Here is a 22,781-nt window from a genome sequence, read left to right on the forward strand (position 1 = left end):
AGGTGAGCAAGAGAGCGCCCACCCACAAACAACCCAAACTGATTTTAGTTTAGGCGCAGAGAGAATATGCTTTTATGGATGAAACTGGCTGGCCTGGACGATTTCTGGCCCTTCTTCTTGGGAAGCTGGGCAGTAGGGTCAGGATGGATTTCGAACATGGACAAACTCCGAAAACCAATCCTCCCGGTATCCTCCTAAGGTGTCCTCCCAGGTCCTCCGGGATCGCGCGCCACCTGGTGTCCGGTCCCTGCCACTGCCCAGAAACCACGTGTAAGAAAGTGCTTACAACCTAACTACGCACCCTGGTTTTGACCCGTCCCAGCCAATAGGGAAGGGGGAGGCGGGGCAGGGGAAAGCAAAAGTCCAATCACCTCCTGCTTTTCGAGGAGAAGGCGGGGCTTGGGATTTACCACGTTGGGTTTGTCCGCAGCGCTAATTACTTTTTCCAAAGGCAGGAGGGTTTCACTCCGGCTGGCGCCGCCGCCTCGCGCGCTCCTGCTCCACCGCGACCGTCTGGGGGGCTGCTCCTCCCAAGTACCATGTGTGACGGCGCCCTGCTGCCTCCTCTCGTCCTGCCCTTGCTGCTGCTGCTGGTTTGGGGACTGGACCCGGGCACAGGTAGCGCTCCCTCCTGCACCGCCTTTCTTCGCCAGTGCCTCTCGCGGCCACCTTCCTTCTGCCCTCCTGAGGCGCCCTGGCGGCTCCCGCCTGCCGGCGCAGCCCGGGTCCGGCGGCGGACCGCTGACAGCGCCCGGGGACGAGGAGGCGCAGGCCGCAGCCGCAGGACGGGGCTCCGAGCCGGGCGGCCGCGGGGCCGTCTCCGGTGGTGCTCGGGCGGCCGCGCCGGAGACCTTCGCTGGGTGGTCGGGCCCGGGCGGAGGCGCTGGCCGGCATGGAGGTGCCGGGGCGAGGGAAGGGAAGAGAGCGCCCGCTCCGGGCCGCGTTGTCCCCGTGCTGGCACGGCGTGCCCAGCGCTGGACCCTGCGCGCCGCGGCCGGCCGGCGGGAGGGCGGGCGGCCGGGCGGGCCCCGCCGCGCTGACGCGTCTCCTCTCTCCCCTCAGCTGTCGGCGACGCGGCGGCCGACGTGGAAGTGGTGCTCCCGCGGCGGGTGCGCCCCGACGACGTGCACCTGCCGCCGCTGCCCGGCGTCCCCGGGCCCCGAAGGCGGCGGCGCCCCCGTGCGCCCCCCGCCACCCCGCGCTCCCGGCCCGGCGAGCGCGCTCTGCTGCTGCACCTGCCCGCCTTCGGGCGCGACCTCTACCTGCAGCTGCGCCGCGACCTGCGCTTCCTATCCCGCGGCTTCGAGGTGGAGGAGGCGGGCGCGACCGGGCGCCGCGGACGCCCCGCTGAGCTGTGCTTCTACTCCGGCCATGTGCTAGGCCACCCCGGCTCCCTGGTCTCCATCAGCGCCTGCGGCGCCGCCGGCGGCCTGGTACTGCCTGCGTCCTCTCCGGGGCTGCTTGTCGGTCTGTCGCGGCGCAGGGGGTGGTCCCCGGGGAGGACTGGGATGGAGGTGGGGGAGGCGCAGCGGGAACCGCAGCCTCCAGGGTGCTCTACCGCCGACTGGAGGGGGATATGCCGCAGCCCGCCCAGCGGAGCAGGTCTAGCGGTGATTAAACCTGTCAGGCCCCTAGACAGAGGCGCACTTCCCCAGGTGAAGAGTACACTGTTTGCATATGCACAGGTGTGTGTGTGCGTACATCTCATCTCTTCTTGGGTGTGGGGATGAGGTGGTGGGCACTTACCTCTCTGCTGTCCTTTTTAGTCTTTCTGTGCCCGGAAAGGAAGTTTGGAAGGGTCCCCCCTCAGGCCACTAGCTTACTCCAATTAGCTGAAACATGAGAACCAGGAGGGGGAGGGTATTCCTATCCTTGTTCCCTTACACCACAAGCAGGCATTTGTCTGGCACCCACTCTGAGCCAGGCCTCAGGGGTACTTACCTTGGTGATAAGACTCTCCTGTCCCCAGGAGCTCTCTTGCTGTGGCAGTAGTGCTTCCCCTGCCCTGCTGCTTTGGAATCACCTGTGGCAGGTGTTCTGAGGGGCAGCGGAAGTTCTTTATGCCCTCCTGCCTTGCCAGTGCTCAGAGCGGTCCCTGGGCTGCACTGGTGCCCAACCACATGCTTCTCGATGGTGCCCGAGGAGGGCACATGGCTGGCACATGGGCTGCCCCCAGCAAAGCCTGGTGTAGGCTCAGAGCAGGAAGCGCACAGTTGGTTTTCTGTCTTCTGCCATGACTGGCTGCTGGGGAAGCAGTGTCTGATATTCTTTTGTCTGTCCTTCCCCGGCACAAGAAACAGCTTCCCTTACCTCCACCTTAGCAGGCTCCACCATCTAGAATTCCCTAGCCCTAACCCACATAGTCTGCAACAAGTTGCCTAGAATCTGCAGCAAAGCCAGAAAGCCTGGGGGCCCAGGTTTTTATGGGACACTTCTGCTTGCTTCTGAGCATTGTAGGGGACCCGTGGGGGTAATGCCCTGGGATTGACCTTCACCCGTGCCCCTTTCAGGACTTTTCTGAGTCCTGGTCAGCATGGGATCCACTTTTGCTCAGCTGGGAGAAATTGGCTTCTTTGGTTAAACAAGGGAAATGGACCGGGGGAGGGGGCCTGGTCGGAGCTGATGTGGAACCGGGCTGTGGGCAAGAGGCTGAAGGTGGGGTGAGAAAGGCTCAGCTCACTACAGGACTCAGATCAAGGCCGTATCATGTTCTGGGAGGGACTGCAAGGCGCACATCATTTTTGCTGCTTTTGCCAAAGTGTTTAAAGTCTAGGTCACATCACTGTACTATACATGGAAACATCTGAATCCCATTTGCTGCGGTTTAGTGAGTTTCTGTAGAGGTCAGAGTTTATACTTCTTGGTGTAAAGTTTCCAGCGAGCAGCTCTCTGCGAGGGAGCGGAGGGTGGAAATCTGGATAACATTGAGAGCTGGGCCCTCTCACAGATGGCATCTGAGCAGCCAGGGTTCACTTCAGTCCTCCGGGCTTTCAGGACTGTCCTTCCCTCCCGCACCATGTGAGGGCGCTGTGCTTTAGATAAAGGAACCCGGCCAAGAGGCCGCGTTCAGCGTGTGCCAGCTGCGGGTGGCTAGAGATTCTAAATTCTTGCTTAAGCAGACACTTCTGTTGTTTAGTCTGCCGTGTTCATCCCTTTCGTGTGAGCTGGACGTTGGACTCTTCTTCGTAGGTGCACTCTGTGAAAGAAGGGCAAAAGACAGGGGGGAAGAGACAGTGGGGTGGCTTGGGGGTGGACTTCTTGCTTGCAAGGTGATCCCAAAACGCACAGAGAAAAGAAAACAGGCGCTTAGGCTAACCACGTTTGCACTGCCCCCCACCTTGCTTTGCCTTGGGTTCTCAAATGTGCTTGAGGCCATTCAGGTGGGTGGTAACGTGTCCGTCTCTGTTGACTGTGGTGGAAGCGCTGTGAGGTGGAGATGGGGTGTGTGTGTGTGTGTGTGTGTGTGTGTGTGTGTGTGTGTGTGGCACGGGCGTGTCTGTCAGGACAGGCCTGGCTACAAGGCATGGGAGAGGAGCAATATCAAGTAGATCACTTTTGGTGGTCACAGGTGGCGACATGTAGAGTCATACAGAGCAGGGGTGGCCAACTCTGGATAGGGCCAAATAGTCAATATTTTAGGCTTTGCAGGTCACATGGTCGCTGTCATATTGACTCAGCACTCAGCACTGCCCTTTTAATGAGAAAGCAGCCACCGACGGTCAGTAAACAGATGGAGAAGGCTGTGTTCAATAAAACTTTATTCCGATGTTACGCTCAGTTCAATCCGGCCATGTTTAACGTCTCCAGCTTAGTGGAGAGGGTGGCGCGCAGGGGCACGCAGACTCTGTTCCATGATGTGTGAGCTCCATGCTGTCCCCAGGAATGTTTCGTATCTGTTTAAAGGAGAGACGTGATTGGACTAGATCATTGCTTCATTGTTTAGGGGCATGAAGAATAAATTTCACATTTCCAAGAGTCCTCAGACGTAACGTAGGGTTTTGGAAGAGAGTCCGTAATCGTATAATTTCAAAGCAGTGATGTTTGGGCACGCGAGAAAGGTATTCCCAGCCCCAAAGAGTTTCTGTCAGTTTGGAGCAGTAGTCATTCTGCCTTAGACAAATACTAACAAGCTCCGCGTCAGCTGCCCGCCAGGCCCTCTGCCACGCTTTTTGGCCAAGGCTGTGGCCTGTCAGGCGGGTGCTGTGCATGAGATTTTAGGACCAGACAGGACATGACTAGCAATGGGCTGCAGAAGTAGCCATGCCATTTTTCCAGGCCACCCCAGATGGACAGAGAGCTCAGGAATGCTCCTAGCGCGCCTGCTCTGGAGTCACAGCCCACGGGCCCTTTGCCTGGTGCGTCTCTCACCCAGGTTGGTCACGGGTTGACTTGATGGCCCAGCCCACCCCGACTCTGGCTGGTCAGCCCCCTGCACTGCACAGCATGGATAGTACTTCTTACGTTGGTAGTTGGATAGCTCCTCCTCCCTGTCCACTTGGGGGCTTTTGTGGGAATGCTCGCCTCTGTTCCACAGGGGAAGCAGTGTGGTCCAGGTAAGAGTAGGGGCGGGGCATGAGGTCCGCTGGTCCGTGAGCCGGTGGCTTAGATTGGAAGAGCAAGAGGGCAGCCTGCGTTTCCATGACTCCCGGGATGAAGAGGCTGGTCTGGGATGCTGCTGCCTCTCCCTGTAGAAGAGATAACAGACTCTCTTTTGATTGGGTATCTAAGTGACCAGCCTTTTAATGCAGCATTACTTGATCACATAGAGCAGAGCAGGAGTTCCTCTTGGCAAAAAGTATACGGTGTGGAGACGATTCGGAAGGGAGCGAACAGACCAAATGACATTACCATCCATCAGTGTTTGGATACAGGTATCGGGAAGGTGCGTGGTCCTCAGTGACTCATCAGTTACTATTACTGAAGAACTTACCATGTGCAGCATAAATATATTTGGCAAATGCAGTGCACGTTTTTAAAGCTTTGTAAAAAGGGACAATTGAGTGGAGGTTAAGGGAAGTTAAGAAGAAGGGAAAGGACAGTGGTGAGATTTGGGGGCATGGGGGGAACTGAAGGGGAGAATTTGGATCAGAGAATTCTAGGGCCTCCAACCTCCCCCTCTGGAAGGACATTCACGTGGCCTCACGGTGACTTTCCTCACCCACCGCCGCTCAGGCGTCTGGCTGCCCCTGACCATCACCTAGCGGACGTAACTAGATATCCCCGTTTGAACCTCTGTTTAGTTGGCAACGTTTGAAAAAAGAAAAGCAAGTATGAGATGGGATGATGAACTGAAGGCACCCTAGACTGATTGCATTCTTGGAGCTGATTTCCTGAACTCTGAAATGCTGCAGCTGCCTGACCTCGGATGTGTCCAACGGGAGCTGTTTTTGCAGCCAGTACGTTGGAGGGAACCAGAGCCCCAGTTAACCTTTCCATGTGCACGCTTCTGCACACGCGCACTCACGTGCACGGTCGGTCACGCTCTTGTCCTTTAGGAAATGAGACTGCGCGGCCATCTGGGGCTGTCTTCTTGGAGCGAATTACTCCCCTCCTAGGAACGTCTCTGTGCAGCCATAGAAGGGCTAAATAACATCGGCCTTGCGTGCCTGTTGATAGAATGAAATAGATAAAGTCTGTGAGATTGTTCAGTGAGAGCGTGGCACGTTAAGGCAGTGAAAACACGTCTCTTCTCTTGCCCCACAGGTCGTTTCCAGACTTTTCCAGTTAGACACCCACCAATCAGTCACCACTGTTGACAAAATGATCAGATCGTTATCACACACCTGCCATAGGTAGGACACTCTGGTAGGCTCCCAGAAAGCCTCAAAGAAATACAGGGCAGGCCCGGCCTTGGCGGCAGAGCAGGTCTGGACAGGAAGGAAGGTGTGAGGCATCCTGCAGGGTGGCTGGGGGGTGGGGGTAGGACTGGAGCCTTAGGGTCGAAGCGGGAGGGGGGATGGCAAAGCCACCAAGGCCAGGTCCTTGCTGAGATAAGAGGCTCATGAATTGGCCTTGGGCTGGGGATGGGAGGTTATTGTTTTAGGACACGGTGGGAGGTGACCTGACTGGACAGGTGTGTGGATTAGGTAAGGCGGAGCCATGGGTGCCAGCCCAAGGCATTTAGAATTTCCCCGAGGGCAGGGGTTCGCAGCCTGGCATCAGAGGTCCCCTGGGGACTTGTCACGCTGGTGCTAAGCCCCATTGCGGCCTGAGAGCTGGCGGTTCTCGCAGGTTCCCAGGTACTGCTGCTGTTCTGGGGTCACATTTTGACGATCCCTACAGGCAATGGGGAGCATTTCTGGCTGTTGAATGGGGGTCCCTGGTGATAGCAGTGGTAGGGGGGTGGGCAGAGGAGGAGAGGGTTTGAACACACGAGGTGACGAGCTAGCATATGGTTCCCTCCAAACAAGACCTTCTAAAGCGAAACCTCCCCCCAGGAACCTGTGCGTGTGTGTATGTGTGTGTACATGTGTGTGTACCTGTAGGATTTCTCACCAAGGTGAGATTCTCCCTATATTGTATCACATTAGAACTCTCTGCTCACGGGCCTTTTCCACCTCAACTTGTGACGCCAACACTAGACTGAACAAATGATACATGGATTTGAAAGTACTAGACACAAGGGGGGCCGTTGACATCCCATAGCCTGTAGCCCCAGCATTTCAGGAAGAGTCGCCCCCCCCCCTTAGAGCGGGGTGCCCCCTACAGGAGCACAGGTCTCTTGCTGTGGGCTCATCCAGGTGCCGGGCCACACCTGCCACCTCTGTGTCCCGTGGGCATCTTCACCCACAGTCATGAGGTGTTCTGCCCTGAGGCTTTCTTTACACCCAGCTCTAGTGGGTCTCTGTATCCCCCACCCTCCTCCTCCACTTCTTCAGCCTCCCCAAAGTATTGTAGTGAACAAACTCGGGTTTTTAACTTCAAAGGGGAGGGAAGAAAGCCATGCTTTCCTGCAGGCCGTGCACAGCCACTTTCAGACAGTTTTATTTGGGCAGTAAAACCTCGGCGTTGTTCTTGGCCGAGTTCTAATGAACTGCAAACCTTGAAATCTGCTTAGAGCTGTAAGTCCAGTCGCACCCTGTATTCTGGGTACTAAAGCTCGTATGGAGGCGGTCTTCTTCGTGGATCGGATGTACTTTCAGAAAGGCGTGGTGTCGAGGACTCCTTTTGGGAGGTGGAGGGTCTGTGCCATTTGGCTTGAGTGAGCTGCTGGGCTGTGGAGAGCAGGGCTTCTTGGAATGTGGTACCCAGCCCTCAGCATCAGTGTCCTGTGGGGACCTGTTAGGAAGGCCACATCCTGGGTCCCACCCGAGCGCACCAGGTGATTTTGATGGGCATTGGAGTTTGAGAACCGCTGGTTTAGTATGCCATGGCTTTTAGAAAATAGTGGCAGGAAAGAGAGAAAAAAGGATGTCCGTGGCAGCCTAAGTCTGCAGCTGTGCTAGCAAAGGCATCCCGACCATTGCCCTGGGGGAGGGGCCATGGACCGGGCGGTCCAGTGTGCAAACACGGGTCTTCCCCCAGCGCTGGTCCCGTGGGGTTCCTCGTGGGAGGTCTAAGGAAAACGAGCAGCAGGGCAAGGGGAAGGAGGGCCCGTCGTTTTAATGCTGTCAGCACTGGTTCCCCATGAGGGGTACGTATAGTTCTCTGCATCGTATATACGTCTATATTTTTAGACTTAGAATGTACTCTATTCAAGGGACAAATTGAAATCCTTGTTCTTAAATTGTTCATTCAATTTACAAATCATGGTCTGTGGGTCATCCAGCACGGTTTTGCTCTCTCTTTTTAAGGAGGCGTTGGATAATGTTTGGCTCCATTTACAAATTTGGTGATTAACAAACTTTGACACCCTTCCAACTGCGATTAGAAATTTAGCATTCAATGGGATTTTCAGGTTCTTTAGTTGTCTGATTAAGAAACAAGCCCTTTGCAAGCACTGAAGTGATTCTTATAAACCTAATAAATTAGCCTTATAAACATGGGAAGTCTTGAAGTTCTCTTCTACGTTCTAAGGCTGCTTATAAACCTAAGTAGATTTAAAAATCGCAAGTCTAAATTAACGATGCACTTTAAATTAGAATTACAAATCGAATCCGTTGGATACTTTGCCATCCTGTTCTCTTAAACACTGCAAGTTTTGAAAACAAAGTACAAATCCCCTGTCACCAAACTAGTGATAGTCAAGGTCTGAGTGACTCCATCTCTGTTTAATTCTAAATGTCCCCGGAGAGAGAGAGACGTTTTCCCATAAGGATATAATTGTCATTCATTCCCAACACATTTGGGGTAAACTCCTCAGGTGGACTTTTGGGGGATGATTTTAAAAATCAAGTTTGCTTTTATTAATAATAAAGCAATCCATCTTCTTTGGAAGCAAAGCTGGAAAATGGATGCTGGGGCCTATATTGCTGTCACCCCCCACCACCGCCACCTCGTGTCCCTCTCCCCAACACGGCTGCTGGTGGGCTGTTGCCAGTCGCACAAAAGCTCATTCTTGGGCTCAGCACATCAGGGCGCCCTGCAAGGAAAGAGCCCGGATGTGGGAAGCAGGCAGCCTTGCAGCCCTTGGGCCGTTGGGGTCGTGGGTGCGTGAGAATGAGGGTGACCGACGCCAGTCGCGTTTCCTTTCTCTGGGCAGGTCGGCCTCATCCAGCTCGGGCAGCAGCTCGTGCTCATCCAGCCCCTCAACAGCTCCCAGGGCTCGCTCAGCGGACGAGAACATGTGATCAGGCGCAGATGGTCCTTGCCACCCGGCCCCTCCACGGACGCCCCGGTGTCTGGGCGGCTCTGCCAGGTGCTCACAGGTGAGTCTGGGAAACCGCACCACCGACTCACACAGCACACGCCCCCCTGGCACCCCTGCACGTCCCACAACCACCCCCACTGCTGTGTCCCCCAATGCTTTCCAGTCCTGTGAGCCAGATCCCGCCGTTCCCTGTATTCTGAAAGCTTTATTTACTTATTTGTTTATGGTCAGGAGGGCCCCTTCCTTTTCCTTTCTATGTGGATAAGTGTCAGCATTTCATGTGTAGCAGCGCTTTGAGAAAGGCATCTCCGGAAGGAGCCGAGGATGTCATTAGTGCAGTGTCTCGAGGTTACAGATGAGGAACAAGTTGGGGACGGAACAACGTCGATGGCTTCTTGTTCCCAAGCCCCAGGTGGGCGGCTGAGCTGGGATGAGGTCCCGCTCTCCTCGGTACGCGGGCCAGAGCGCGCCTTCTTAAGACACGGCTCCTTAGTCCTGAATGCACTCATTAGAGTTGCCTGGGGCCCCCCAAAGCAGTGGTGCTCAAAGTGTGGCAGCAGCAACGTGGTGCTGTGTCACCAGCAGCCTGCCTGTGCGTGTCCCCTGTGAAGACATGACCTGCTCTCCACTGGTGGCATTTCCTCCCCTGGGGAGAACATGGCACCCAATGGCTGACCTTTGGGAGTTGTTTAAAGACTTATCTTTGTATAAAACATGTAGTGTGTCTTGGTTTAGTATGCCAGTGACCTGGGAAATAAATCGATTGTATGACTCTCTTTTAGAATAACTTGGTTATGTAGAAATGAGCCTTGCAGCCTGGCTCAGCTGTTTCATGCAGTCCTGACCCGGACAGGTGGCTGCCCCCACCCCCCCACCCCCTCACCCCCCAGTCTGACAGAGGCACGCGACGTGATTTTGCTGTATCAAGGCCACCTCTGCAATCCCAGCAGAGCTCCGAGTGGTACATGCGGAGAGAATGCCATTTTGCTTTGGGGTTTTGCTCTGTTCCTTCTTGCACCCTTACAAAATCAGGGAAGACAGACCTTGGCATAAATGACTAGCCAGTGCTGAAGACCACTGCCGTTGAGTGACCCTCTGCCTCTGAACCCATGTGTCTGGATCAGCTACGGAATGCACCCAGAGACTTAGAATGACCAACAATCATTTATGTTGAAAGAGAGAAAGAGCAAAGGATCCGGGCCAGACCGGTGGCTCAGGTGGTTAGAGCTCCGTACTCCTAAATCTGAAGGCTGCCGGTTCGATTCCCACATGGGCCAGTAGGCTCTCAACCACAAGGTTGCCAGTTCAATTCCTCAAGTCCCGCAAGGGATGGTGGGCTCTGCCCCCTGCAACTAAGATTGAACACGGCACCTTGAGCTGAGCTGCCTCCCAAATGGCTCAGTTGGTTGGAGCACGGGCTCTCAACCACAAGGTTGCCAGTTTGATTCCTTGACTCCCGCAAGGGATGCTGGGCTGTGCCCCCTGCAACTAGCAACGGCATACCCATTAACTGTATTTCCCTGAAAATAAGACCTAGCCAGACAATCAGCTTTAATGTGTCCTTTGGAGCAAAAATTAATATAAGACCCGGTCTTGTATAAAACCTGGTATTATATTATATGTTATATTATACCCGGTCTTATTTTGCTGTCAGGTTTTATATGAATTTTTGCTCCAAAAGATGCATTAGAGCGGATTGTCTGGCTAGGTCTTATTTTCGGGGCAACACGGTAGTAGGAAGCAGGGGTTTTGGTGAGTGTCCCTATTGGTTGTGTGTGTGGGCTTGGGGGTGGTGTGTTATTTTAAATGTTGGCCGCCTGACCCTATCGAGGTCAATCTTGGTGGATCCTTTGTTCTTTTTTTTTTTTATTGGGGAAGGGGAACAGGACTTTATTGGGGAACAGTGTGTACTTCAGAACTTTTTTCCAAGTTGTCCTTTCAGTCTTAGTGGTGGAGGGCGCAGCTCAGCTCCAGGTCCAGTTGCCGTTGCTAGTTGCAGGGGGTGCAGCCCAGCATCCCTTGCGGGAGTCGAACCGGCAACCTTGTAGTTGAGAGGACGCGCTCCAACCAACTGAGCCATCCGGGAGCTCAGCGGCAGCTCAGCTCAAGGTGCCATGTTCAATCTTAGTTGCAGGGGGCGCTGCCCACCATCCCTTGCGGGAGTCGAGGAATCGAACTGGCAACCTTGTGGTTGAGAGCCTACTGGCCCATGTGGGAATCGAACCGGTAGCCTTCAGATTTAGGAGTACGGAGCTCTAACCACCTGAGCCACCGGTCTGGCCCGGATCCTTTGCTCTTTCTCTCTTTCAACATAAATGATTGTTGGTCATTCTAAGTCTCTGGGTGCATTCCGTAGCTGATCCAGACACATGGGTTCAGAGGCAGAGGGGCACTCAACGGCAGTGGTCTTCAGCACTGGCTGTCCATGGGTGTCACCTGGGGAGCCTAACAACTACTCCCCCTAGCGTCCCATCCCCAGAGAGCTGCTCTAGTTGGTCTTGTGGGGCAGTCTGGACATCTGGTGATTTCACACCTCCCCACATGGTTCTAAAGGTCAGCTGGAGCCGAGAGCCTCTCCGCTAAGGAGTCTTAAACCTCTGGACCATTGGGCGTGGCTTTCTCAGGTGAGAACCACCACGTAGGCCCTACCGTGAAATCCAAGGTCAAGTACATTTTATTCTCATTTTGTTCTCAAACCAGCACTCATCACCGGCTCGTCAGCAACCAGAAGCCCAGGGCGTTCGTGGACGGGGTCATGGAATGTCTGATTGCCATCTGCCCTCCTCTCAAGGGCTGTGACACCACGGATTGCTGACAGAGTGATAAACTGTGCTGGTGTTTGCATTTTTGTCTTGGAGGCTGGTGTCAAGTCACCCTTTTGATAGACTGTTTAGCCTGTGAGGAAGGAAATGAAACTGTAACAAAACCAGGGTGGGGAGGATTTGATGGAACCTCAGTTTAGACAAGAGCAGCCATGCAGGGGCGCAGAGAGAAATTTCTGAATTTGCTTAAAAAATAACCTTCCTCTTCTTTGCCCCCAAAGCTCACGTTGACGTGCTTTGCGTGGCGGGAGCAACAAGTATACTGAAGGCAGTGCCAACTCCCGCTGTGTCCTGGGTACGCACACAGACACAGGAAAAAGGTCCATCTCGTGTCCGGTCCTTCTTGCTTTGCATGGGGTCCCCGTAACCTTGGTGGTTGTGTTGAGAAAGACAATGAGCCTCTTCATAGGCTTAGCTAACGAGCATTCCTTTAGGTGCTGTCTGGTGTGGATGAACTTTCCAACACTGGGAGCTTAGAAATTGGAAACATTAATGTACTGGAACCCCAGCAAAATGCACGGTGAAGTTTCCTGGCAAGATTCATCAGATTACTCTAAGATTTCCCATGGGAGCTTGTTCTTTATGGCGGAACATGTGGCCATAGGTGTCCCTGTGTGCTGTCCTTAAGTTTGTGTCAACCTTGGACATGGCCTGGGACTAGCCAGCCGGCTGGCTCATGCAGGTGACGAGGAGTCTGTGACTCTTCCTCCTCCATGAAGCAGGCAGTTTACCTGAAAGTTGGGCTAGGTAAGCCACCATGCTCTCTAGGGGGAGACCACCGGGAAGGAACTGCTGCATTCTCGGGGGGGCCCCCTGAGCTTGAATTTCTAGCAGTTCTTGGGGCTCCCACAGAGGGGACTGGCTGATCCTATTTCCTTTATAGCTCCTTATTTTTAGGACCTTATAAACTGATTCATAAAATATCACTCCAGTTTGGAAGGTTGAAACTTGGCCTGAAAATATGGAGTCTGTGAGCATTTTTTTTTTTTTTTTTTTTTTTTGTGAAAGCATGAGTTTTTAAACGTTTTTTTGGCTATGCTCAACTAAAATGGTACTTTGGATATTTTGAAGTGTTTTTTGCTTTTTCAGTGGTTATTTTTACTTCAAAATTTTTTGTCTGTCTTCAATGTTTATTTTAATTTCTCCTCTCAGATTTAGTTTAGGGTCTTCTCACTAGCATTTCATGGTCTCTGCTAACAATTTGAATCTCTGTCTTCTCCTTCGTCACCATGGTAGATATGCCATGTAACGATAGAGGTTGATGGTAAAAAAATAAAACTAATTTGCGGTGAGGCACTTTCAAAAGAGGAATCCTCCAATGTTTTGAGTGGTGGCGATGGGCTCCTTAGGACACATCTGACAAAGGTAGCTATGCAGGCACAACGCTCTGCTTTATAGTTTAAGTTCTGTTACGATTGTTTTACAAATAATTGAAGTTATTTTATAGTATTGTCTGGTTCACTCATAGCATTATAAAGATAATGTAGTCGGTATTTAGCGGACACCGTGACTACTCAGAAATTGTGTATTGTTCATTATGCAAGAATTTGCATGAATCGTCTGTGTATATACTGTGTTGATTGGAAATGACAGAAGTCAAAATGGCTTAAACGCTGATGACATCACTGCCACAGCCCGTGGAATTGTGGGGCCTGAGGTGAGGCTTGACCAGCCTGGGCTTCTCGGCTGTTCTTTCTCTGTGTGACAGCTTTGTCTTCAGCCGGCGTCTCTAAAGATGAGAAAGGGGCAGCGAGGCTGAGGAGATAAACTCTTGGTTTCATCAGAGGTTGAGGTGGGTTAGCTTGGATTGCGACTTTAATTCCTTTCAGCTCACCGCTGGTTTTAGTGCTTCAGCCAGAGTCCTGGGAGCTCAGGTCTCATAGGGAGGTATCCCCCGCTCTCCATCCTGGTATCCACTTCCTGCCAGCTACCACACACTTGGTAGAAATCTGGTGGCATAGATTCAGAGCAACTTTAATCCAGGTCTAATCCATCATTACAGCCCACATGGTAGATGAGAATTTGGCCGGCTCCTTCTAACTTCCATAAAATTTTCCATCAGATTCTGATTAGCTACTTCTCCAGCCTGGGCCCCAGAAAGTGGCTGCTGGGTTTTGCTCACTTAGGAAAGACTCAGTTCTTCTGAAGTTTGGTTTCTATCAACTTTTTTGAGACGTCAGCTTTCCAGTGGATTAAAAACACGAACACACAAACAAAAAAAGATTTTGTGGTTGATCCAGTATGTTTTGTTGTTTCAGTGGTCGTGGTGGTTTTCCATGCTCTTCTACATCTTAACTGGATGCGAAACCCAAAACACTTGCATTTCTTCATGTTGATATTTTCAGTATCTATCGACATATAACATATTAACTCCAAAAGGAGACACCGATATTTTAAAAATTATCATTCCCGGAGAAAGAAGGATAACACGGTCTCTGTTTGCTATGACCCCAGGAGGGTCTCTTGACATCTTTCTGCCTCTGTATTGTCTGTTAGGGCTTCTGGAAAAAAGTACCACAGCCTGGAGGGCAACAACTAACATTTATTTCTCACAGTTCTGGGGGCTGGAAGTCCACCATCAAGGTGTCGGCAGGGTAGGTTTCTCCTGAGGCCTGTCTCCTTGGCTTCAAGATGGCCGTCTTCTCGCTCTGTTCTCACTGGCTTTCCTCCTGGGCATGTTTGAGTCCTAATTTCTGCTTATAAGGACAGCAGGCAGATAGGATGACGGCCTACCCTAGTGACTTACTTTATTCACCTCCAAACAGTCACATTCTAAGGGACCAGTGATGAGGTTACACAGTTCAGCCCTTAACAGCCCGTTTTCTCATCTGAGAAGACACAGGATGACGCTGAGCGTGTCTGCTTCTCATGGTTATTGCTGAGGGACACGCACAGGAGGGGTGTCCCAGCCACACTGGGTCACAAGGACACGTTCCTGAGAACACTCCCCAATGCCTAAAAGGTGAAAACCAAATTCAGAGGAAATTAGAAGTGGGCCCGCTAAAGGGACCCTTTCTAGATGAATGGTAGTCATAGGTGGCTCGTCATTTGTTTTGTTTTTTCTTGATCATATTAAAGGAGCAGGATAACCTCAGACAAGTGAGAAAGGACCCAGCCCTTCCGAATTTCAATTTCATCATCTTAGCTGAGTAATATCATCTACCTCTTGGGGATTGTGTGAGTTTTAAATGAGATAGTACATACTTGTCCCTCAGCAGCTAACAAATATTAGCTATTGTTGCAGCTGCTGTGGTGTAATTATTATTATTTGTACCCCCATTCTTCATTGTCAGGGGACCACTTCAACGCTCTCATTCTGTATTAAGCAGGAGAGAAAGAGAAACTGTAAAGAACACTGAGGTGGGAGCTGAAGGCCCTTGTTATTCTTGAGTCCGTCATTCTTGCCTCTTGAGCAAATTCATAATGCAATCAAAGAATCTCAGCGTTTCTAGACCAGAAGTGACTCTTAGGGGTCACATGCTTCCATTTCCCCTCATTTTTGTTTATTTAGTCATTAAGTATTCATTGACCCTCTAAACACAGGCCACAGCATGGTCTGTCCCCTTGCCTCCAGGAAGCTCATAGTTTGGTGGGAGAGATAGACAGTTAAGAAGTAAACAAATGTAGCAGGTATAAAATATTTTAGTTATGAAATACTTAAAACAGGCACCCCCCTTACAAACAAAACAAAAGTCAGAAGCTACATACCCATTATTCAGACTTAACCCGTGTTAAGATCTGGCCCTATCTGCTTAAGAACTTTTTTTTTTTTTGAGAGAAATTAACATTTATGCATAAGACTGAGTATCCTTCCACCCCATCTCCCTTCTCCTCCTTCTAACTTACTCCCCAGAAGAAGCCACCATCCTGAGGTTGGTGTGAATCCTTCCTGTTTTTTAAACTGTTATAACATTTGTGTTATGTAGTCATAAACTGTATATTGTGTTATTTTGTATGTTTTAAAATTTACATAAATGGTTTTGTACTGTGCAACTTGCATGTATCGCAATAATGTTTTCCAAGTTTATCCATGTTAATAAATGCAGATCTAGTTCATTAATTTTAATTGTAGAGATTTGTCTATTAATCTTTCATAGCACTAGCTTTGGTTTTGGTTTTTTCTTTTGTACTGCTTTTTGTTTTGCATTTCTTTAATTTCTATTTCTATTTTTCTTATTCCTTTTTTTATATTCTCCAGATTTAGTCCTGTTGCTTTTTCCTAACTTCTTGAGTAGAATACTTAGCTCATTAAGCTTTACTCTTTCTTCATTTTAATGTATATGGGTGTATTTAAGGGTATACATTTTTCTGTAAGCACAACTTTAATTGAATATAAATCTTGAAATATAATATTTCCAGTATCCAGTTCTAAATATTTTCCAATGTCCATAATAATTATTTTTTCTAGAGAAGCAGTACAATGTATAATAGTAATTAAGAATTTACAGATGGGCCTACTGGGTTTGAATTTCTGACTCCACCACTTACTGGCTTGAGTGACCTTGAGTAATTTAACCCTTTTGTGCCTTAGTTTCTTTATTTGTAAAAATGGTGAGAATTGCATGTACTTTATAGAATTAAGATTATATAAATTAATATATGCAAAGCACATACAACAATGTGCTTTGCGTATGTTAAGGTATACAACAATGTATGGCACAAAGTATTCTACAGTTAAGTCCTCACTTAACATTATTGATAGCTTCTGCCACTTTAAGTGCAATGATGTAGAACACAACCAATTTTATCACAGGCTAATTGATATAAACAAGAGTTAATCTTCTACAGCATTTCATCAACGTTATAATGAAGTAAGATTAAAATGTTATTCGAGGATGTGCTGTATATTGTCTATTATCATACCTATAAATTATTTGAATTTTCATAATTTTTCATCATATGGGTTTTTGCCATCTTTCACAAATGATTTATAATTCTATGTATAGTGATGAGAGAATGTGGCCCGTATGATGTTTTCATTGGTTCTTTTTTATAGTGTCAATATCTCTGCTGAAATTTCCTATCTTTTCATTCATCAAGAACAGAATTTCCTTTAAGTCTTTAGGCCTCGTGGTAACAGTTGCTTTTAAATTCTTGTTTGCCCTTCTGACATCTGGGTTATCTTGTGTATTGGTCTCCATTTATTGTCTTTTCTCTTGAAAATGGGTCACGTTTTCTTAGTTACTTTAATGTGAAGTAATTTTGGGTTGTAGTCTGAATATTGTAAATGTAATATTGTGAAGGCTATGGAGTCTATTCCTTTGGAGTATTTTAGCTGGCAATTAATTTTATTGGAGTCAAACTGAAAAATGTGTCTCTCGGGAAGCATCTCAAATCTCAGTTTCCTTCTTTTATCCTTGGCTAGAGTCTGTTCCATGTAGCGATTATGTAGAGGTTTGGATAGAATTGATATACAGAGTTTTGGGGTCCCCCTTATTGGATCTCTCCTTTCCAAAATGTCTCCACTTAGTTTCCAGTTACTTTGTTCCCCTGAACTCTGTCCTTTGGCTCTTCAGGCCCGCAGATTGCAGGCTTTCTATTGGAGGAGAAGCCACCCTATACAGCACTGACTAGGCCCGCCTCCAGCTCGCTGTGCTATTCTTTTATTCCAAGCACTGACTCCCCAAAGCCCTTCAAATCTTCCTGCACTGGCTCACTTTCCAGTCCTTCAGTCACCGGATGTTTGTATTTTGTTCAAGTTTACAGTTGCTATCTGCAGGAAGTTTAGATCTATTAGCAGCTTGTTGGTCATACTACATTCCATATGGTATTGGTTCTTTGGTCACAGTTGAGATTTGCATTGTGGTTTTAGCACATAGGCATTTTTGTTTTAATAAACGTTTTATGGGAACATTAAGAGAACATGTATTCTTTAAGTGTTGTGAACAGTGTTCTATATATGTTCATTAGCTCATACTGTTGTGTTGTCAAAATCATCCATATCCTCATTGGTTTTTAATTGTATGATTTATGTGTTTTAATTAGAGGCATATTATAATCATATAACTTACTGTAGTTTGGCCTATTTCACCTTTTAATTCTATCAATTTTTGCTTCCTATGTTATGAGGCAGTATTGTTTGGTGTATACAAGTCTAGGAACCATATTCCTGGTGAATTATTTCTTTTATTGCCATGTAACGGGCCATTTTTTATCCCTGGTAAAGCTTTTGGCCTTCTGTTTTCATCAACATTAGTATTGCCAATCAGTTTCTATTTTGGTGAATATTTGCCTAATATTTCTTTTTTGTAGTTTTATTTTTAATCCTTCTCAATCATGATGTTTTATATATGTTTCTTAAAAGTAATATGTCTCTGAATTTAAAAAAAAATGTCTAATTGAAGAATATCTGTCTTTTCACTGGCAAGGTTAATAACTTTGTATTTATGGTGTTATTGATAGAATTACGTTTATTTCTGCCACCTTATATTTGTTTTCTATTTACAATACCATGCTTTTTTTTTTTTTGCTTCTGTTTCTCTTTGTCTTTCTTTCTCTCATTAGTTTCATCAGCTTTTCTTTATTCTCCCTTCTTTCTTCTATTCGTGTAGAAATTTTATAATCTATTCAGTTTTTGTTGTTGTTATCTTAAAATTTATAAAAATATATATTTTCCCCAAGGAAGTCTAAAAGTAACAGATAGCTTTCATTTATAATACAGGCGCCTTCAAATGCTTCAACTTTTATTTTTCATGTTATTTTAGTCTATTAATTGAATTATATTTTGTTTTTGCCCTTTCCCTTTTAATTATCATCATTACGTATTTTAAAAAGTTAGAATTATTCAAATTTATTACCAGCTTATTAGCTCAGTATTATTTCTTGCAATCCCCTTCTCCGCGTTTAATAACGTCTTTCTTAAAGAACATTTTTAATCAGGGTGTGTGAGTGCTTAAGTTATTATCTTTGCTTTTCTGAAATTGTCTTTATTTCACCCGTACTCTTAGTGATGATTTAGCTGAATACAGAATTCTAGGTTGAATCTTATCTTTTCTTATCACTTTGAAAATATTATTCCACTGTCTTCTGACTTCTGCTACAAAAGGTCTTCTATCCATTTGATTTTAGATTCGGTGTAAATAATCTCTTTTTTCCCTGTAGGTTTAAAAAAATGTAATCATCTTTGTGTTCTGTAGTGTATCTGTGATGGATTTCCCATATCTAGCCCATGTGGGACTCACTGTGATTTTTGGAGGTCAGGAATCATGACTTCCGTCAATTCTGAAAAAAGGCCCAGCCTCCATCTCCCTGAGAACTACCTCTCCTCATTATCTGCTACTCACTCCTGGAACTCCTAGTTGATAGATGTGGACCTTCCTATTCTTTCCTCCATGTTTTGTAGCTTTTTTTGTTTTTTTAAGATTTTATTGGGGAATATTGGGGAACAATGTGTTTCTCCAGGGTCCATCAGCTCCAAGTCATTGTCCATCCATCTAGTTGTGGAGGGCACAGCTCAGCTCCAGGTTCAGTTGCCGTTTTCAATCTTTAGTTGCGGGGGGAGCAGCCCACCATCCCATGTGGGAATTGAACCCTCAACCTTGTTGTTGAGAGCTTGGGCTCTAATCAAATGAGCTATCCGGCCGCCCCGAGATAACAGTGGCAGCTCATTGTCTTCAATCTAGTTGTGGAGGGCACAGCTCACTGGCCCATGTGGGAATCGAACCGGCAACCCTGTTGTTCAGAGCGCTCGCTCTAACCAACTGAGCCATCCGGCCGCCCCTGTAAGTTCTTTTTATGTGTTTGGTCTCTTTATCTTTATATTGTGTATTCTGGATAAATTCTTCTCATTGATCTTCCAGTTTACCAGATTTCTCTTAAACGGCCTAATCTCCATTTAATCTATCTATTGAGTTTTTAATGGTAGTGATTCTAACCTATCTTTTGAAGTGATACTTGATTATTTTTCAATTCTGGCTGCCCTTCTTATAGTTTCCTGTTCTCTCATTATGATTTCACCTTTATCTCCATGGTTATTAATGTAATTATTTGAAGTCTTTTTTGAATTATTCCACTTCTTGTATGGATTATAATTTTATATGATGAGCTCAATTGAGGCTGATGTGCCCCCCCTTCCAACCTCACTGCCCATCATGCTCTGTGGGTATGCTGTCAGATCTGGGTTATGGAAAAAATCTTTACAGAGTAATTTCACGTGCATTTCTGTCATATGCCCCAGGACTTCTTTACAAATCCAAACATGATTTCGACTTCAGTGTTTTTGTTTAGGAAATCTATACCATAAGAGTGACCCATATTTGTGTGTATAGCCCAGGCTGGGGGATTTGCACTGGAGACTCTGCCCACCATTCCACTGGCAGAGCTCTGAACAGAGACGTATGTCCCTGCATTCCCTGTGCCTGTCACTCCAGGGTCCTGGCCAGATCTCTTATCTCGACGTGGCAGTGTCACACTGACCCCTCACCCTTTAGGCTGTTTAAATATTAGGGTCTAATGCCTGCTGGGTTGTTGAGGGCTCAGATGCCTCATTTTCTGTTCCATGTATGCAGTTTCTCAGCGTATCTTTGCCATCCTTGATGACAGGGACCTTCCAGTGGGGCCATGGGACCTGGGGCCCAGCTCAGTGGTCCTACCCACCCCCTGGGGGCTGCAAGCGTAAGGTGCCTTCCTGCTGCTCAGAGAATCCAACCACACCCTCTCCAGGCTGGAGAAGTCTCCCCGTCTGCTCTTGCTTCTTCAGCCCTCACCCCTCTTCTCAAGGGCACCCCGCCCCCTATTGTTTGTCTTTTGGGGAGCTCAGGTTTCTGAAACTACCACTGGGAATGGCGGCCATGCCCAGACAACTTCGACTTTTGGGCTACAAAATGCCCTCACGGCAAAGGCCCCCCCAAGGCTACTTCTCATAACAGCAGAAGAAAAACTATATTAGCACCCCGAAATCACTCTCTGCTGCTTCCGGTGACCTCAAGTCCAAGCGCCGTCTCCCTGTCAGTGTGTTCGGAAGCAAATTCTCGGGGATTTAAATATTCTGTGGAACTCGAGTTTGTTCCTAAGGGCTAGAGGTGGGGCAGCTGTCATGTCCCTGGCAAGGTGGTTCTTGGGTGTCCTGTGGCATTTCTGCCATGTGCCCACCACCTGGCCTGGAGGGATCTGTCGTGGGTGTTAGCAGCAGCTGAGCAAGCATCTGTCCTTGAAAACCAGAGGGGCAGACAGGCCTCCTGCCCCTGGGAGGCTTGGAAGCCACACCCACATCTGGCGGCTGCCTGATGTTCACCGGGGACGCTTTAGCGATCCCCAGAAAGTGTTTTCTGGCCTTTGGTCTTCCTAGAGCAGCCGTTGTGTGTTGCGAGCGTTCAGTAAGCGTCATTCCTGCATTGTCTTCCAGACTTCATTCTCACAAGCTCTGAGGGGAATCTCCACTCCTGCCATTTGCTTTATCCGAACCATGTGTTCATCCAACGTCTTTTGATCTCATCTTTCATCCTCAAACGACTGAGGAAATCTTTTGGATTTTCTTTCGGGATGTTTGGGTGGGTGGATTATTAACCACCCTTGGGGAAGACTAAACACGAACACCCAATACTGTCACTCCATAAAATCATTATTATTGGTATCATTATTGTTGCCGTTATGATTTCTGGAGGCGGAATGACTGGGGATTTGGAGCCTGGACTCTGCCTGCCGGCCGCCTGTGCAGCCGGGGTGTGAACATATCCCTGTTCGCTGCTCGTTGGGATGGGGTGTCTGTGGTTTTGGGCAGGATCTGACGTGCGGCCCAACGTGCAGAGGCCCATCACGTCAGCTGACTTCCCTCATCCCTATGCTTCCTCCTCCATAATAGGGAGGCAGTACTTTGCTCAATATGTTTCTTTCACCAGGTTGCCAGGAGTTGAGTGAATGCAAGTGGGTTTTCATCAAGTAGAAAGTGTCATTAAAGCATGAGGTGCCATCTCTCTTTCATAAAGCTCCGTAGAGGGGGTTCCCTAAAGGCCAAGTCTGAGATGAGGACTTGGGTGGAGGTGGTTAGTTTGGGGGAAGAAGGGGTCCCAGGAAGGAGGAGAGAGAGAGACAGGGATTAGGAAATCCAGTGGAAGTCAATCGAAAATCCAGTGAAAGGTGAGTGCATGCGCCATGGTTGTTGCTATGGGCAACGGAGGCTTGGTTCCTACAACGGTAACACTGAGAAGCGCGTGGAAGCTTCCGGAGTACGTGGGGTGCTGTAGTGTTATCCAGTGGCTGTCATCTCCCAGAATTCTGGGCTGCTCTTGGTTGGCCGACTGGGCTTTTAGAGGGAAGAACCCACCAAAAGGAGAGGCCAGGGTCGTATGCTGGGGGCGGGGGCATGTGGGCATGAGCTGCCCACCCCAGCAGTAGCAGAAGTTGGGGTGATGTGGGGTACTGCAGGGAGGGTACCAGAAGAGGATCCTGGGGGGCACCAGGTCATGGTAGGGACCCCTGACCATCTACAAACGTTAACAATTTAAGAAAGCTTGTTACCTTCTAGAAATTCCTATATATTCAGTTATAAAAAATTCTTCCTGCACGAACAATCTGGTGATCTATGCTATATCCCTCCCTTCCCTCGCCTAGCCTTCGTTCCTTTTAAAAATGTTGTCATTCAGCAGAAGGAGCTATGAGATCTCCAAAAGAGTGGACAGAGAGCATTGCAGACGTGGCCTCCGGGAGGTGTGGTGAGGGCCATCTGGAAGGGACCCTCTCGCCTGGGAGGACCCCTCCGGGCTCTCGTGGTTCCCTCTGGCGGCTCTGCTTTCTGGGCTGATCTCTGGAGAATCAGGAAAAATGGCTAAACCAAGCCTGAGGGCAGTGTTGGAATGGATCTTTATGTAAATATTAATTATATTTTTTTCCAGGCCGTTAAGCTTTCGGTAGCTGTGTGTATGTGTGTGTGTGTGTGTGTGTGTGTGTGTGTGTTTTCTTTAAATTGGCTTGAGTATATTTTATTTTTAGGTCTCTGTATTTAAACTTGTAATATGCCCTGTTATTGATGGCAGTAGTTTACTCACTGGGCCAGTGTTTGTTCCCTGGGCGCCCTTCCATGAACAGCAGTCCCTGCCCTCACGGAGCTGACACTCCAGCGGGCGATTCCTGACACTTGGATTGAAAGCCAATTATCACTCTCGTTCTGGATGGGCCCTAGGGAAGAGGGTTCCCAATGCCCCCATCACCCCTTCCTCCTGTGCCCACCTAGGGGGCATCCAGGTCAGAAGGACTTTCTTATTCCCAGTTGTGTT

At 48.6% G+C, this 22,781-nt stretch overlaps 1 protein-coding gene across 3 annotated transcripts in view; it reads left to right on the top strand.

Annotated features, from left to right (window-relative positions):
• Window positions 1-433: 433 nt before the first annotated feature.
• The window catches only part of ADAMTS17 (ADAM metallopeptidase with thrombospondin type 1 motif 17), a 244,956-nt gene continuing 222,608 nt past the window's right edge, over window positions 434-22,781 (top strand). The window contains exons 1-3 of one of the 3 annotated variants that reach the window (XM_074317647.1): window positions 434-618; window positions 1,063-1,433; window positions 8,642-8,807. In XM_074317647.1, coding sequence (XP_074173748.1) covers window positions 540-618; window positions 1,063-1,433; window positions 8,642-8,807 — 616 coding nt within the window. In that variant the 5' untranslated portion in view covers window positions 434-539. The remainder of the gene's footprint in view (window positions 619-1,062; window positions 1,434-8,641; window positions 8,808-22,781) is intronic. The other 2 variants (XM_074317645.1, XM_074317646.1) reach the window with 2 other exon arrangements.

Source organism: Rhinolophus sinicus, linkage group LG13 (assembly GCF_036562045.2).
Source record: "Rhinolophus sinicus isolate RSC01 linkage group LG13, ASM3656204v1, whole genome shotgun sequence".
Classification (NCBI taxonomy): domain Eukaryota; kingdom Metazoa; phylum Chordata; class Mammalia; order Chiroptera; family Rhinolophidae; genus Rhinolophus; species Rhinolophus sinicus.